The sequence below is a fragment of the Brassica rapa genome, chromosome A05 (genome assembly GCF_000309985.2).
Source record: "Brassica rapa cultivar Chiifu-401-42 chromosome A05, CAAS_Brap_v3.01, whole genome shotgun sequence".
Lineage (NCBI taxonomy): Eukaryota > Viridiplantae > Streptophyta > Magnoliopsida > Brassicales > Brassicaceae > Brassica > Brassica rapa.
Window position 1 is genome coordinate 23,976,414 of NC_024799.2, and position 17,503 is coordinate 23,993,916.

A 17,503-nucleotide genomic window follows, 5' to 3' on the forward strand; every position below is an offset into this window, starting at 1 on the left:
GTATGAGGAGAAGAACGTGGATCCTTAGTGGTGTCCCATGACCTTGCGCATCAGCCCCAAAGAAACAACAATGTAAAGAATAAGTGTAACAAATTAAAACATTATATTATACGATCAAACATCTCACACGTGACACATATTCATACAAATGAACAAAAGATTGTAATTCTAGTAAAAAGAAGATTAGCTTTGGTTACATTTCATGTGTAGTCAAAAAAGTTTCAGGAGATTCCAGCTATTTAATCCTCATCTTCATCTTCATCGTCTTCTACTAATTCTTCTTCATCATCTGTATTTGGTTCGTCCTCTTCTTCAAACTCAGCTTCTTCATCACTAACAATGAAACCTCCCAATGTTTCATCATCTTCGTCTTCTTCCATATCTACTCTTCCACGCTGTTTAGCTGGAGCACGACTACTACTAATACTACTACTTGCGTTTACGTCTTTCTTAGTCTTCTTGGATCTAGTTGAGTAAATTGGACTCACAACTCTTTTCGATTTGACCATCAACTCTTTATCTTCCTCACTTTCCGCACTCCAATCATCGTCCTCCTCATTCCCTTTCTTTCCTCTTCTTCTTCTCTTTTTACTTAATCCCTTCCTTCCCTTCTTACCTCCATCATCATCCTCATCATCGCTATTTCGTTTGCTTGAATCCTCAAGAAACCATTCCCATTGCTTTACATCGCGAACTCGACTCTTTGGATACTGATCAAACTCTTTCCCAATCACAAGAAAACCAAACTCTGCAACACCACAGTACAACACTACACACTGAGACTCATTCTTATAGCAAGATGATCTAAAGAAACTACTTCCACTGTGCAGACAACATATACCAATTCACTATTCAGACAAAAAAAAAATCAAAACAGAGAACATTAGGACTCATTCTCACAGAAAAAAAAACACACTAAACACCAACAAAACTCTACTACGCATTGAAAAGATAAGCAATGCAGACAATACGATGCCGTTCTAAGGAAACTACTTCCACTGTGCTGACAAACAAACATAAACCAACTTCACTATGCAGAACAAAACAGAACAGAATCAATATAGATTCAACATTAGACGAATTGGGATGATGCTAATGTGAAAAAGTGAGTACCTTTAACAGGATCACCATCGATACAATCCAATCCGCTTTCACCATCCGAAACCCTTTCATCGCGACTCTTCAAAGTGAACCAAATCGGGAGTTGACCCGACACACAGAACCTATCGCCGGCCTTGATCTCTCCAGTCTCAGACTTACGAAAAGTTTGAATCTTTTCGCCCGGTTCGCGTTTCCGTACCCAAACCGGGTTTCTACCGAGAACCTCGAGCGAAACCCTATCGGAATCGGTCTCGCCGGCGAAGGGTTTTAGCTCGAGGGAGACGTGGCGGCGTGACACTGTTAAGTCGTCGGTGGTGAATCCGGATCCTCTTCCGAAGACAGATTTGTCTCCGGGCTTCAGGATGAGCTTCGTGCCGTCTTCGCCTTCGATTTCCATTGTCAGTTTCTCCCACTTTCAGACAGACTTTTTTTTTTATTCTTACAATTTTTCATTTGTTTTTCGTAATATGTAGCCGGTTTTTCTATTCATTTCCCGGCGGCTTTAAATTTTTAATATTTTTTCGGTGATGGAGATTTTCTTAAAAAAATTATTAGTGCTGGGTAATATATTGGGAGAATTTGTGAAATAGCAAAAAAAAAAAACTAAAATTAGATTTATAGAATGAGAGTAGAGAGAGATAGGAAGAGGATGGAAGAGAGAGAAGGGGATTTTAGTTAGTTAGCTAATTTGAGTTTTTTGTGTAGCTATAGGTGTAATTCCCTAATATTTAATGGGAGATTTTGTAAATGAAATATTTTGACATGGTTTCTCAACTTTTGTGAACAATTTTGTATAAAATTTACTAATAATAATACCTAGTTATAATGAATAATAAAGTTCTATAACGACAAAACTTACCAGAACAGTTATAAAAAATCAAATTTCATCTTAATCTCTCTTATCGTAATCATCAACTAACTTTGCTTAACAAATGATCTAATTGGCAAAAATTCTAAAGCTTAAGCTATTTCTTGAGATCAAAGTCATTTGCTTACAAAAACTTAGGTTGGCAGCCCAATCATCTCTCTTTGCTTCGACATGAAGGCAATAACATTTTTAATCACATTAAACTTTGGTACAAATTTGTTAAAAAATGTGTATATTTGATTTTTCCCCTTACATTTATGCATAAAAGATTACATTCTTAAATTCCCAAAATAATTTCTTCTGTTTCCCAACATAACTAATTGCATAAAAGTAAATGAAATAAATTAAAATCTGGAGTCTTGACAAATTTTAAAAACTTTATTAAGCAATCACAAACGCTGAAAACGACATCGTATTCGTCTGTGTCTTTATTAAATAAAAAGTCATCTTCTCTCTAATTGCTCCGGTAACTTCCATCTGCACAAGCTCTGTGGGAGATTAGAGACAGAAGAAGATGAAGAAGACGAAAGGAAGCAGCTTTCGATTCTACGCCACTCTCTTCCTCTCTTTCCTCTCTTTCTCCTTATCTCGCGCCTTCTACCTCCCCGGAGTCGCTCCTCGCGATTTCCAGAAGGTAATAACTTTTTTTCGGTTTTTTTTCTTCCGATCTCGCGTTTAACATGAGAAGATCGATCTAGGGTTTATGGGTCTGAGTTGTATTCTAATATAGCGTGTGATTTCAGCTTCATCTGCTGGAAAGTTTTTATCTTTTTTTTTGCCACCGTTTCTGAGAAAGAGTCCTTGAACGTGTTAAGTGTAAGCTTATAGATAATATGGGATGTAGAGAGAGAGAGAGAGCTCTATGTGTTTCTCATTAAAGATCCTTCATTTGTGCTACTGATGGTCTCTGTCTCTTTTTACTTCTCTTTTTTGGGAATCTATCTATGAGATCTACCAATCCTTGAACCATATAGGTTTCTGCGCTTGAGTCATAAGTTTAGTTTTTTGTTTCATCATGCTGGTGATCTGCAGTTTGAAGGAGTTTATTAACTTCATTTGATATGTGAATATGTTGATTATCTTCAGATTCCGTTTCTAAATTTATTAGCAACAACTTGGCTTGTCAGCTCTTGATTTGTCTTTTTTTTTTGGTTTGTGAACAACAGGGTGATCCTCTTTATGTGAAAGTGAACAAACTGTCTTCTACCAAGACTCAACTTCCTTATGACTACTACTACCTGAACTACTGCAAGCCTCCTAAGATCGTGAACAATGCTGAGAATCTTGGGGAGGTTCTCAGAGGCGACCGCATTGAGAACTCTGTTTATACTGTAAGTAAAATGAAAATACCCATTATTTTGGCTCTAGTTGTTGTTAGATTGCTACTTCTTGGATACATTAACCTCTTCATTATCAGATTTTGACTTTCTCCTATTGAAAATTTTCAGTTTCAAATGCTGGAGGATCAGCCTTGCAAAGTTGGTTGCCGTGCTAAACTTGACGCTGAGTCCACCAAAAATTTCAAGGAAAAGATTGATGATGAATACCGTGCTAATATGTAAGTAGTTAATATATAGCATTCTTGTTCTTTGTATATGTGTCTCCTAGATATATCTTGATTAGTCTGTAAACGTTAACCGATGTTTACAGGATTCTTGATAATCTTCCGGTAGCTGTACGTAGACAAAGGAGAGATGGAAGTCAGTCAACTACTTATGAACATGGTTTCCGAGTTGGCTTCAAAGGGAGTTATGAAGGGGTCTGTCTTTTAACTCTGTTTCTGCAGTCTTGCATTCTTTTTTAGTTTCTTTAATACCAAGTGACTTGCCTTTTGTAGAGCAAAGAGGAGAAATATTTTATCCATAATCACTTGAGCTTCCGAGTTATGTACCACAGAGATCAAGAGTCTGATTCTGCTAGAATTGTTGGGTTTGAGGTTACTCCTAACAGGTATTGCCTTCTGGTTATTACTTCCTTTACTTAGTTGCCTGATAAGCTAACTGGTCTTTGTCTTTTGGATAGTATCTTGCATGAGTACAAGGAATGGGATGAAAACAACCCTCAGCTAACAACATGCAACAAGGACACAAAGAACTTAATCCAAGGCAATACTGTCCCTCAAGAAGTTGAGCAAGGAAAAGAAATTGTGTTTACATATGATGTCTCATTTAAGGTAAACAAATTTTCTTTAAACTTCTTCTGCTTTACTGTTTGGCTTGCTAAACATTTTTTCGGAATTTGAATCTTCAGGAGAGTGAAATCAAATGGGCTTCTCGGTGGGACACATACCTTCTCATGAATGATGATCAAATCCACTGGTTCTCCATCATAAACTCACTTATGATCGTCCTATTCCTCTCTGGAATGGTAGCCATGATTATGATGAGAACCCTTTACAAGGATATCTCAAACTACAATCAGCTTGAGACCCAAGACGAGGCTCAGGAAGAGACTGGATGGAAGCTTGTCCACGGAGATGTCTTCAGGCCACCTGTGAACTCTGGGTTGTTGTGTGTTTACGTTGGCACAGGCGTTCAGATCTTTGGAATGTCGCTTGTTACAATGATGTTTGCGCTGCTGGGTTTCTTATCTCCGTCCAACAGAGGAGGGCTTATGACCGCCATGGTTCTCTTGTGGGTGTTCATGGGCATATTCGCTGGCTACTCCTCATCTCGCCTTCACAAAATGTTCAAAGGAAACAAGTGGAAGAGAATGACACTGAAGACTGCATTCATGTTTCCTGGTATCCTTTTTGCGATCTTCTTTGTTCTAAATGGCCTCATCTGGGGAGAGCAATCATCTGGAGCCATACCTTTTGGTACAATGTTTGCCCTCTTCTGCCTCTGGTTTGGCATCTCAGTCCCACTAGTCTTTGTCGGTAGCTACCTGGGTTACAAGAAGCCAGCAATCGAAGCCCCGGTCAAAACAAACAAGATCCCAAGGCAAGTACCAGAGCAGCCATGGTACATGAAACCTGTGTTCTCCATACTTATCGGAGGCATCCTCCCGTTTGGAGCAGTCTTCATTGAGCTCTTCTTCATCCTGACGTCGATATGGCTGAACCAGTTCTACTACATCTTCGGGTTCCTCTTCATAGTGTTCTTGATCTTGATCGTCACCTGCGCAGAGATCACAGTGGTGCTCTGCTACTTCCAGCTTTGCAGCGAGGACTACAACTGGTGGTGGAGAGCTTACTTAACCGCGGGTTCTTCTGCTTTCTACCTCTTCCTCTACTCGATCTTCTACTTCTTCACGAAGCTGGAGATCACAAAACTGGTCTCGGGAATGCTCTACTTCGGGTACATGATCATCATCTCTTACGCCTTCTTCGTCTTAACTGGCACAATCGGTTTCTACGCTTGCTTCTGGTTCGTGAGAAAGATCTACTCTTCAGTGAAGATCGACTAGAAACCAACTGATAAATCTTGCAAAATGATGCGAACTTTTGAGTCTTTGTATGTTTGGATGATTGTACTGTTCGTAGCTGTAACAAAGTAAAAGAATCAAATCAACTTTCTCATTCCTACAGATGTTTGTCTGAATCTAATATTACATGCCTTTTGTCACCAGTAATCTCCACAGGAACATACTCCTCCGACAATCTGATGGAACCGGTTTTTATCTCTCAGGGACACTTTTCTTTCAAAAACCTTCGAGAAGATCTTGGCAAAGTTATGACAATCAACGCATATACGCAGATTCTTGAAAACTCTAATCGAAATCCCATCGCCAGTAGCAATCAAACCAAAAGTCAGGGCTAGTTTCTCACTGTGGCCAAGTAACATCCTCTCCTTCTGCTCTTCATCCACGTCATACAACACACAGCTATGATCAGGAACGTAACCAGCTTGCTTCATTTTTATCAGTATCTCTTTCAGTTTAGCCAACACCTCTTCCCTTCTCGGATGAGTACGATCATTCGCGTGGAAGTAATGCAAGGTTTGCTCGTGTTGAATCCAGCTTCTTCCTGGCTCTTTTGTAACAGCGTTCCGCAACATCATTGCTCTTAAGTTGTTTACATCTTCCCATCTTCCTGCAGAGGCGTACAAGTTAGAGAGAATCACGTAGTTACCAGCGTTCTCTGGCTCAATCTCAATGAGCCTACGACCTACGTATTCTCCAATGTCTACGGATACATGAACCCTGCAAGCTCCTAAAAGAGATCCCAAGACACCAGCAGTTGGCTCTGACGGCATTCTTTTGACGAACTCAAACGCCTCCTTGATCCTACCAGCACGGCCAAGCATATCAACGATGCAACCATAATGCTCAGTGTCAGGCTTGACCCCGTAATCTCCCGCTATCATGCCATCAAATATACTTAAGCCTGTGTCTTCCATTCTCCCATGGCTGCATCCAGACAAGACAGCTAAGAGAGTAACCGAATCAGGCTTCACTCTCTTCTCATCCCTCATCAACCTAAACAGCTCAAGAACCTCTTTTACTAACCCGTGTTTACTATACCCCACAAGCATCGCGTTCCACGAAACAGATGTCCTCTCAGTCTCAGGCATGTTATCGAAAAGCCTCCGAGCGTAAGAGAGGTTCCCACACTTTGAGTACATATCGATTAACGAGTTCTGCAGAACAGCGTAGAAAGGAAGCTCACGTCTCAAAACATGGCAATGAACTTGCTTCCCGTGGTCTAACAAAGCAAGTCCAGATAACGCCGTTAGAACACTAGCGTAAGTCACGTAGTTCGGACTCATTCCTTGACTCAGCAGCTTCTGGAACACCTGCAAAGCCTCTTCATCAAGACCTAACTGCGCATAGGCAGTAATAATAGCTGTACATGAGACAACATCTCTCTCAGGTAAACACTCAAAAACCTCGCGAGCTTCTTCGATTCTACCAGCTTTAGCGTACATGTCAAGGAGAGAGCTTCCCACGTAAACATGAGAATCGTAACTCAACTTAATAATGAGTCCATGGACTTGCTTACCCACTGATAATCCAGAACAAGAAGTGAGAACAGAGGCGAAAGTGAAGTGATTAGGCTTCCCATCTGCTCTCATCATCTCAGCAAACACAGTGAGAGCCTCTGAAGAGTGTCCAGTTTGAGAATAACGCGAGATCATAGCGGTCCAGGAAACGACGTTCTTCTCAGGCATTTCATCGAGCACTTTGTGAGCATCTTGCAAACGATCACACTTGCCGTAGAGGATGAGCAAACGAGTTCGGAGGTAGGTAGAGGGGAAATAAAGGGTTTTGATCATGTGGGCGTGGACTCTTTGACCTTCTCTAAGAGCCCTTTTGTTCACACATGTGTTCAGCAATGCATCGTAATCGTGGAACCCCATGTTGTGTCCTAAGACGGACATCTCCAGCAAAGCTTCTTGGAGACGACCGTTGGAGCATAGTTGAGGGATTGGTAATAAGGTTTGGAGAGAAGAGTTTGGTAAGGAAGACAAGGATCGATGAAGCAGTTTCATTAAGTTGAACATTCGACAAATACGGTCGGACTGAAAACAATGAACGTATGTCTCTTCTATGTTTTTAATTTCGAAACATATATAGGTAACGCTTTTTGTTTTGTTTTTTCTAATTCTTTTAGCAAATCATTAAGTTGAAACTCAGATAAACAAACTGTCAAGTTGACAAACTCTGCTGTTGTAAAAGACATAAACTAGGTTTTGAAAATCCACAAGTAGCTTTCATAGTAATATGAAACCGGCGCAGTTGTAGTAACAACATTCATGGCAGAACAGTAGTAGAGTGGTACTACTGTTTTTTTTTCTGAGTAGCAGGAGGTTGGGGACCGAGCGAAACCAGTAATCTTTCGAGACCTGAAACCACAGTATGTAATATTAATTTCGTCTCAGCGATCATTCGAACTAGAGATCCCTGAAACAATCGAGTGGTACTACTGTTGCGTTTTAACTTTCACATTTCCACCTACAGTGATCAAATTAAGTATCCAAGGTGGACAGTGATGCAGCATTCGTAATATGAGTAGAACCATTCTCTTTGATGCTGTCATCCGCGCGTTGTCCGTAGGACCGGGTGAGTGGATGCTTGTTGAATCTGTAGTTCACATGGGATGGTGCCACAAGGCAAATTCGCATATTATATCTGACTTGAAATGATTTAAATAACGTTACATAAGTTTTAGCAATGAGATAATTGCAGAGAATGTCTCAGCTAAGTACAACAATAACAAAGACGTTCCAAGTAAAAATTCAGAGAATAGTCTAATCTCAGTTTTGCCTTCAAGTTTCTAGAAAAGAATTTACACACATGGACTAAGATTCTCCCAGTCTCAATGCGCCTCTTCTTCTTTCTTGGATTACAGTGTTACCAAACCCATCCCAAGCTTATTTACATATAAATCACAATTCTGCAAATTGTTGAACGGTGTGTGTTGTGTCCCTTTTGTACAACTTCCACCGGAATAAATAGCCACAACATACTAATAAGTATCCAACCACTTTAACAGATCTGATTGCTGCTTCCTCTGGTTTTCATTTTAAGCGCAAACCGCTTCCACGGCTAGTTTCTTCATCACATTTGGACATGGATCTCCACCAAACATCTCAGGTGCTACGGTTACAGAACACCAATTCTGCCCAACACAAAGCTGCAAGAGACAAAACAGCTTTCAGAGCACGTTCCAGAGCTCAAAACAGCAACAAATAAAGAAAGATCCATGAAACTTACTCTGTTGAAAGCATCATAAGAGTGATGAGCGTGACAGCTTCCTTGACGGTAACTACCACAAGTTCCTTCAGGTGTACCAAAGCTAGCAAACTTCACCGTGGTCATCTTCTGTCCAGGCCCACATTGCAAATGCACTTTGGGATGCAGCGGTTTGTTAACTTTTCCTGAAGAATGCAATTGGTAATTCACAAGCGTTGACTGCCATTCATAGATATCTGCACAAACACTGTCCACCTCCCTTCTCACCAACGAGATTCCGTTGGGATCTCCTCCCCATTCCTCAAAGACAACCAGTAGATTGCCAGTTGGTTTCAGCCACGACCTTGGGACATGGTACCATCTCTGAGAAGCCTCTCCGCAGTTTCTTAAGCATTTGTTCTCGTTGAATGTTCCGGTATAAGAACACTCGCCGCAAGAACCAACTGCTTTATATGCAGGCCAGTGACGTCCCACGCTCTGCCCATTAATCCATATCTGGCCTTTTCCCATGCTTCCCATGTCCACAGCCAACGGCGAGTCGCCAGCTGGTGCAGAGAACGTCGTCTGAAGCAAGCCAATGGAGACGTGTTAAAACCAGCAGAAACTAATTATAATGTCCATAACAGTTTTGTTTTATAGAAGATGAACTCGAGATGTGTTACCTTGTACCAAGTAAGCGGCTGCTTTTGTGCCACGTATGCACCTTCTGCCCACTCAACCGATGAGCTACCGCCTAGTGAATGAAGACTTAGACTCTCTCCTCTGAGACCAACCTGAAAAAAAGGTAAATCACTAGTCAGTGGAGTGACAGAAACACATACTAGCCAACAGAGGATTATATCTTTATTTCTCTACCTTGTAAGTCCATTTCTGCCAGGACAGGTCTCTCCTTCCCCCATTAAGACCATTTAGATTAACTGGACCCAGAACTCCAGCATTCCATGTCTCAAAATGTGGACCCACATTCTGCATTGCATCAGAACACAAAGATTAAGAACATCTCTTTGTCTAACTTAGTGTTTGGCCAATGGATCAATTAGGAAAAGGTTTTGGTGCTAGGGGGATCAAGGGACTAACCGGGAGACCAACAGCGATGCTTAGTATCGCAATTTTGTTGAAACCAGCTCTTAGATTCACACCTTTTCGGAATGTTAGCTTAGGAGAGTCTAAGCTACCATAAGCAGATCCTGGATAAGAGACGGTACAAAACATGTCAAAATGTGACCAGCGGATTACTCTTTGTGATGCTTAAAACTAGTACACAAAGCAATTTACCAGACAACTGGCCGTTGATGAACACATGCATAGCATGTCCAGCTGATAGAACAGTAAGAGTAGGCAAGTCCCCAGTCCTTAAGAACCCTTCGTTGGAATCAATCTTAACACTGTAAAACAAAAGAAAGAAACAATTTGTAAAGAAGTCAAAAATGCATTCAGAGGATTATGAAAGGTCAATGGATACTTACTCAGTCATGTACCACAGGTAGTCAGAAGTGTCTCGTGTGGTGTTGATCTGCTCCACTAATCCAACCATTGTGAAGGACTCATCAATGTAAGTTGATGGGTCTTCATTGTATGCTTGCCAAGATAATCCTCCATGAACAGGAACCTCAACCATCTTCATCCTTGAAGTTTGAGCACCAACCTAAAGCCAAAACCAAGAAGAAACATTTTAAGAACCATGATCTGTTACTCATATAGTTATATCTAGTAAAAGCATATAATGATTATCATTCTTACCCTGGCAGTGTTGTACACTGTGTTTTTGCAGTCAGGGAGAATACTAATAGACCATGGAGGTAGATTGTAGTGGTTGCTACCAAAAGAAACTTTGGCGTAAGATCTTGGATTGTAGTTTGCTAAGAATGCAGAACAAGCCCCAGATTTCGATTTGTACACATGAGCCTGCACATTTACAAATGTACAGAAGTTTTTAACAAGTTGATCAAAGCAAAAAAATTATTAACGAAGAAATAAATTTAAAAAGGCGTTGAGTTGGGACCTCTTGATAATTTCCAAGGGACATCCTCGTGGGCTCTCCTGATACTAATGCTGGCTCACACAGCTTGATGGCTCTATGCAAATCTTTCAAGTGCCCCCACTTAGGCTGCCTTTCAAGTCCTGTTTGTATTGTAAAGAGGACAATAATTACTATCTTTAGTCAATAGAAGAAAAAATGAGATTTAGCAAGCTTACCGTATTCGTCTAGAGGAGCGTCATAGTCATAACTGGTTGCAATAAACGGACCACCAGCAGTTCGACCAAAATTTGTTCCACCGTGATACTGAGCAAGAAACCAGTGTATGAGAATTGGAATAGCTCAAAAAAGGATATGAAGATAAATAAACAAAAGCTGCAACTTTAGCCTTACCATATAGTAATTGATGAAAGAGCCACCCTTTTGGATAAACCTTGCAACGGAAAAGGCCATATCTTCAGCTGGACGATAGGGAACTGGGCCTCCAAACTTTGTAAACCTGTAGAAACATTAGAGGAAAACAGACTGAGATCACGGTGAAGCAATAATAGAAGAAGAGATTCACTCTTGAGTTTCTGCTTTTACCATCCAGTCCAGGCTTCAGTCCACATTTTGGGTTTGTAAGCCTTGTTTGGGGAGAAGTAATCGCAATAGAAGCCATTGCAAGCATTGATCTAGGCACAGAGAGCAAACATAGATTCAGCAAGTTAACAAATACGCAAGGAGGAAAGAGACTGATCATTGTAATGATCCACATGTGTTTAAATGATTGAATATCATTATTTGAGACAAAAGAATGTAATAATAGTCAAAGAACAAAAAAGGAGCATGAAAAGAAGTAACATCAAAGCATGTGCAGCTTAAAGGAATACTAATATTTAATCCAAATGATTTTATTAGAAAGAGTGAAGAGAGACAATAGCATACATGATACAGCTAATGAAGAAAATGTCACAGAGAGAAAGACAAAAGAACTCTTACAATGGGGTCGGGAGCATCGTCTTGTTTGCACATGACCCAAGGGACACCAGTGCCTAGCCCCACAGCCATCTTAGCTGCCCAGTTGGTGTAAGACCGTCCCGGTGCACCTAGCTCATATTCCATTGGTCCATATTCATTCTCAATCTGTCACAACACATTTAATTTTGACTCAGACAAAAAGTCTACTCGGTCTAACTTTCACTCTCACTATATACCAAGATTGTTAAAACACAACAATTCACTTAAAGGTTGTTCTTTACCTGAGAGAGGATTATAGGACCGCCTTGGGATTCAAACAGCCTCTCAGCTTTCATCATGTTAACAATCTTTGTAGTAAACCTTTGCATTTGAGCCTTCAGAAAACAAAAAAGTGTCAATGTTTCTGAATGAACTGATAACCTCAGTAGTCAAACAAGAGTCAATGAACAAGTGTGAGCTTTTAATAACTTCAAAATGAAGATATATTATCTTAGAGAAAAAAAAAACATGTCTAACCTTGAAAGGACCATTATCTGTTCTGAAGCTAATCCCTGGAACATACTTAAGCCAAACAGGAAACCCACTGAGAAAATTAAACACAAACAAACAATCATATTAAAGATTATTCTGGAAAATTAATCTCCTTATTAACTTTCTATTTTAAAACAAAGAAACATTTAGCTCTATAAATAGTTACCCGAAGTTCCATTCAGCACAGACATAAGGACCAATCCTTAGATGAAGATAGAGTCCAGATTGTTGGACCAACTTGACAAACTTAACCAAATCATAGTTGCCTTCGAAATAATACTGCAGATGAAGCCAAAAAACCATAAAGTGGAATCCAATGAATCAGTACACAAGAAATAAAGATCTAATCACTGACTACACATAAAAGGTGAGATTATTAATTACTTTGCCAGGAGAAGGCTCATGCCCATTCCAGAAAACATAAGTCTGAATCACATCTAAACCTCCTTCTTTTGCTTTCCTTATTAGATCTGGCCACATCTACACACACACAAACATACATATCCACATAAGAAACAATGTGGGGTTTGAGAGACTACAAAACAACTAAAGCTCCAAACTTTGGAACAGGTCTAAGTACTAAAATCAAAGAAAGAGACCTCAGGAGTGCTTCTTGGGTAATGAATAGATCCAGAGATGAGGATTCTTCTTTCGCCATTGATGGTAATGGCTCTGCTATCGTAAGAGACAGAGGCGGAGACCGAAGAGACAAGAAACCCTAGAAGAAACAGAGCAGAAGCTGCCGCTATAGCCACATTCTTCATGGCAGAAGCAAAAAAAAAGCTAATATCTTTGGTCTTTTTATTCTTGTTTAGTTGAGGCAGAGGAGGAGATAAGAATGTTGTGGTGTGGAAGGCAAAAGCTTGAAGCTTTTCTTTAGCTTAAACTTTTGTAAGAATGGGGAAAGATAGATTCTTGGAGTGTGAAAAGATGAAAACTTGCGTTTTTTTTTCTTCTTCTTTTTTGTTTTGTTCGGATGCTCAATTAGAGTTGCGTTGCAGCTGCTTTTAAGCACTCAAGTAATGTGAGAGGGTATCTCGTGGGACCCACCTTTGAGAGACTTTTTGGGACCCACCATGTTTTGGCCTTTCTCATTTGTTGATTTAAATTAATTAAACCACCGTTACTAAGGTTTAAATAACATTACTACATTCTGATAATTCCCTGATGTTTTATTTATGTAAAAAAGGTCATTTATGGATGGAAACTTGGAATATATTAAGAGGAAAGGTTTAAACATTTGAACTTTTCGTATTAAACTTTTTCTCTGTATGTTAGTATAATTTAACTTCATAATTTTCGGCGCCATAGATAAAGTTGGCACAAAATAAAACAAGCATCAAAGTAAAGAAAAAGACCATTGTCCACTTCCCAGTTCCCACTGCTGAATACTGATAAACCTCCTTTGGCTCGTCTGTTCATGTCTCGCGATCCATGTTATTTTCTGAATTTATATAGAATTCTTTTTTTTTGCCAACTTTATGTATAATCTGAAATTAGAATTATCATTCAAATAGTAAGACATGAAAGAGGGTTCTTTAGACATCAACCCAATAATTATCTCAACCACTGGACATATGCACACTTGAAATCTTGAATTGTCTTCCGATTTCTCTACCTAAAACTATACGGATATTTATTTAAGACTAAAATGTTCTTCTTGGTTTGCTATGCAACGAATTCGTAAATTGTTTTAAGTTATTTTTAATTTAGATGGCCATTTAAATTTATTATTAAGTTGATTTTGTTTATAATTGGTGAGGCCATCGAAGAAATCGAGATTCGACGGTGCAACCTATATATGGCTGGCTGTGCCATTAATTTCGTTGATATGTCGCATTCATCGATCATCATGTAAATGGATGGGAAAGCTAGCTATAAATTAACTGGAGTATCTATTAATTTAGAACAGATACTCTAAAGTCTATAGTATTATACTCATCAAAACACGCAACACATCCCCAATAATTGTTCTAGACGAAGAGATAAGGTGTCGAACAAAGGGAGATGTCGTGTTTGTAAAGCATCACTAAAGTTAAAAACGCAATCGATTACATTGAATACAAACCATTTCTTTGTCCTCTCGTCAGATGCATAAGAACCAATTATTCGAGTTACGAAGTGGTAGTCGGGCACCAGCACGTATCATATATGGCAAAGAGCTAGCCACAGCCTGAATCACTAATTAATACTATTATGAAGAGTACTAAATATACAATCATGGATCCATATTAGTCACGATTATGTGTTATATATTTATATATTTTTGAATGACAATAAGGTTTGGGTTTTAAATTCCGTGATTTTTTTGTAGAACAAGAGCATGCCATGTTTTGACTTTTGAGAACTTAAGGCGGATCTTCAACACGTAATTGGGGTCTGTTCTTAATGGGTTCCTAATTTATAATCAACTAGGTGATAACTCGCGCCTTGCGCAGAATAAAATTATTAATTTTAATATTTATAAGTTAAGAAGATATTAGATCTGTTTAGTGTGGACATCGATTTGATTTTAGGTTGGATTTTTTTAGATTTAACTCTTTTAAAATATAACAACCATTCGGAAGCTGTATTTATTTGGGTTTGTTCGATTAAACTGATTTTCGTTTTTCTTTCTTCCGGTGATAGATTGCAGTTGGAATATATATCGATTATAGCAAACTTTATGTAAAAAACTTGATATCTTACCTGATACAATCAGTTAGATTTAATGTGATCATCTTCATTTTTTAAATAAATATATAATAAATATCTTAAGCAATCATTAATTGAAAGATACATCATTCTTCTATAAAATTCGGTGTAGATAATCCTCCATCGAAAATTCATAGACTTCAGTATATGAGTGTTTCAAACTTATTATATTATCAATGGCTAATAAATAAGGGCGACATACTATAAGTTATAAAAAATAGAAAATTCAAAGTTTTTATTAACTGATCAGAAAAATTCACCAGCATCATCGTAAATATTGTCAAAAATTTAAAATAATTTTGATTATTATTTAAGTCAACCTCGGAGTGGTATTGCCAGCTTTTGTATCTTTTAGTGTGACCATGTTGACATTAACAACCATAATAAACGTTAGCATGACCTTCTTTCTCATTATGTTAAAAAGACTTACCGGGTTGATGGGTCACTGGGTCGACCGCGGGTGAATCTTGGGTTAATAAATAAATTAATTTTATTATATAATAATATATTTGCTATAAAAATAAAAATAGAAAAACTAAAGTTTAATATTTTCTAAATATTTTTTTAAACATAAAATAATAGTTTGGATATGTATATATTTTATGTTTAAAAATATTTAGAAAATACTTAACTTTAGTTTTTCTATTTTTATTTTCATTTTACATACAAAATATCAAAAAATAGTTTAGACTATTTAAAATTTTCTGTAACAAAGTAAAAGTTATGACATCTAAAAAAATTTAAGATATAAAATTCATAAATATTTAAATTTCTTATTTGAATAATAAATTAAACTTCAAATTCAAAATAAACTCAAAGTGAGAGATCATTGTAATAAATTGTCAATAACGGAAATAAACTAACATCAAATCACATTAACTAATTTTGGTTTTCTCTACCATCGTTCACTTCATTTTCTTCAGGTGACATAATGAAATCTTCATCAAAATCTAAAAATCACAAATATAAAACTGAAAAGGAAAAACCTAACTTTTTTTTTTGTCAGCACCTAACTTTTTAATTGGAAACTTAGAATACAAACATAATCTGAAAACTTAATAAAAAGTAAAAGTTATTTATTGGTTCAACCGACGGTTCAATTGGTATCGGGTTTCGGGTTTTAGTGATTTTTTGCGGATTTTTGTGGGTTTCTTAATATTGAGTTTTTCACAAAACCCAAATCGGATTTTTTTCTGGGTCACCGGGTTTACTGGTTCAACCGCGGATCCGGATCGGGTTTCAAAACACTGGTTAAAAGTGTTATTTTAGAGTTCTTTGTTTTGTTTCAAAAAAGAATCGGTTACGTACGTTTCAAACTTTCAACGTATTATCACACTCAATTCCAATATATCGAGTTAGCTGTAACATGAATATATTTGGGAGTATGAAACAATTTATCTTCAAAATATGTAAAATATCACTCTTTCAAAACATAGCTACGGGCTAACAAACTCTCACATTTAATATGATATTTACATTTCAATCAAACTCAAGGTTTTTGAAATATCAGAAATCTTGTGTATATATGTTATTAGATTATTCCTTCGTAACTTACACATAAACACCTTAAATTATTATATATTCAAATAATTTTACAGAACTAAACCAAAATTGAAAGAAACACTTAACATAAGCAAAAAAAAGCACTAAGTCGAAAACAAATTAAACCTAAATCAAAATCCAAATTTCATCGTCATCATCACTCGCACCACAATTAAGCTTTGTCTTCACTTTCCGGTGAGCAGATGCGTAAGCACCACCACCGTACCACCACCACAACGCAACCCTTTCCGTACGCTTAAAAATACAAAACCATAGAGAGAGAGAGATTGACAGGCGAGTTCATGGGAAAGAGAGGCTGAGAAGAAATTGATGACCGTAGACGTCGTTGTCTCTGCCACGCCACTTCCGCCGAGTTTCCGCTTCACCCTCTCCGTTTCCATTGAAGTCAAAGAACGAAACATAGTCTTTATAATTAAAGTATCTTATGTGTTGCGTTTTTGTAACTTCTCTAAAAAGTTAACAGAGACGCAGTTTTTGGTATTGCATTATTTTTATCTCGTGTGTTTTAGAATTGAAGCATATAATGAAACAAATTGTGAGAAGGGCTATCTAATCGACACGTGGTAAATGTAGTGTAAACGCATTAAATGCAATGCATCCCTTTTAATATATAAGGGATTCGGATCTTAAGACGGATCTTCAAAACGTGTACTGGGTGGCTGTACTTAATGGGTACTAAATTTATAAGCAATCCCTAGTAATATTCGTAATGCTTTTACTGATCCATAAATAGAGAAGCTAACGCGAAGGCCATGTTTCTGTACTTGCAATATAGCGTAGATTTCGATCCGAGCTGTTCTAAATTACTACAGTTTATTGTTTTTTTTTTTTTGAGAACCAGCTATAGTCTATTGTCAAGAATAAAAAACGTTAGAATATCTCGTAACTTGAGACTTGAGTACATAATACTGATGAGTGATGAGATACTTATTTGACAATATTTAAGAATTGATTGCACATGCAAACTTTCATTTGCCAGTTCGTCATATTTTCAACATGTCCATGTTTGATATTTAGACTCGAGCAGACATATTAGACGCAAATGCTGCTTCATTGGAGAAAACCCTTGGACCAATATCTGATCCAACTCAAGGTACGTTAAATAATTGAACATACATATACTGATATACATTAATACATGCATTATGTAAATATCACGACTGGTGAGAGTC

At 37.9% G+C, this 17,503-nt stretch overlaps 4 protein-coding genes across 4 annotated transcripts; 1 reads left to right on the top strand and 3 right to left on the bottom strand.

The window, feature by feature from the left end:
* Window positions 1-86: 86 nt before the first annotated feature.
* LOC103870096 (mitotic apparatus protein p62) lies at window positions 87-2,380 on the bottom strand. Its single transcript, XM_009148205.3, is given in 3 exon segments — window positions 87-748; window positions 1,114-1,525; window positions 2,363-2,380. Coding segments are annotated over 3 exon segments (939 nt in total). The 3' UTR covers window positions 87-239.
* LOC103870098 (transmembrane 9 superfamily member 7) lies at window positions 2,374-5,538 on the top strand. Its single transcript, XM_009148207.3, has 7 exons — window positions 2,374-2,603; window positions 3,136-3,300; window positions 3,418-3,527; window positions 3,620-3,728; window positions 3,807-3,919; window positions 3,992-4,142; window positions 4,220-5,538. The coding sequence occupies exons 1-7, from the start codon at window positions 2,484-2,486 to the stop codon at window positions 5,375-5,377; spliced, it is 1,926 nt and encodes a 641-aa protein (XP_009146455.1). The 5' UTR covers window positions 2,374-2,483; the 3' UTR covers window positions 5,378-5,538.
* Window positions 5,470-7,777, bottom strand: LOC103870097 (putative pentatricopeptide repeat-containing protein At3g13770, mitochondrial). Its single transcript, XM_009148206.3, has one exon. The coding sequence runs from the start codon at window positions 7,411-7,413 to the stop codon at window positions 5,533-5,535; it is 1,881 nt and encodes a 626-aa protein (XP_009146454.2). The 5' UTR covers window positions 7,414-7,777; the 3' UTR covers window positions 5,470-5,532.
* A 256-nt stretch (window positions 7,778-8,033) lies between these two features.
* On the bottom strand, window positions 8,034-13,065 carry LOC103870099 (beta-galactosidase 1). Its single transcript, XM_009148208.3, has 18 exons — window positions 12,674-13,065; window positions 12,459-12,554; window positions 12,241-12,353; window positions 12,060-12,126; window positions 11,825-11,917; window positions 11,565-11,708; window positions 11,169-11,257; window positions 10,977-11,082; window positions 10,802-10,889; window positions 10,608-10,726; window positions 10,346-10,510; window positions 10,072-10,250; window positions 9,881-9,990; window positions 9,683-9,792; window positions 9,461-9,571; window positions 9,268-9,378; window positions 8,627-9,169; window positions 8,034-8,546 (listed from the first exon to the last, which is right to left on the bottom strand). Exons 1-18 carry the CDS (start codon window positions 12,836-12,838, stop codon window positions 8,436-8,438), a joined length of 2,520 nt encoding a protein of 839 aa, XP_009146456.3. The 5' UTR covers window positions 12,839-13,065; the 3' UTR covers window positions 8,034-8,435.
* Window positions 13,066-17,503: the final 4,438 nt, after the last annotated feature.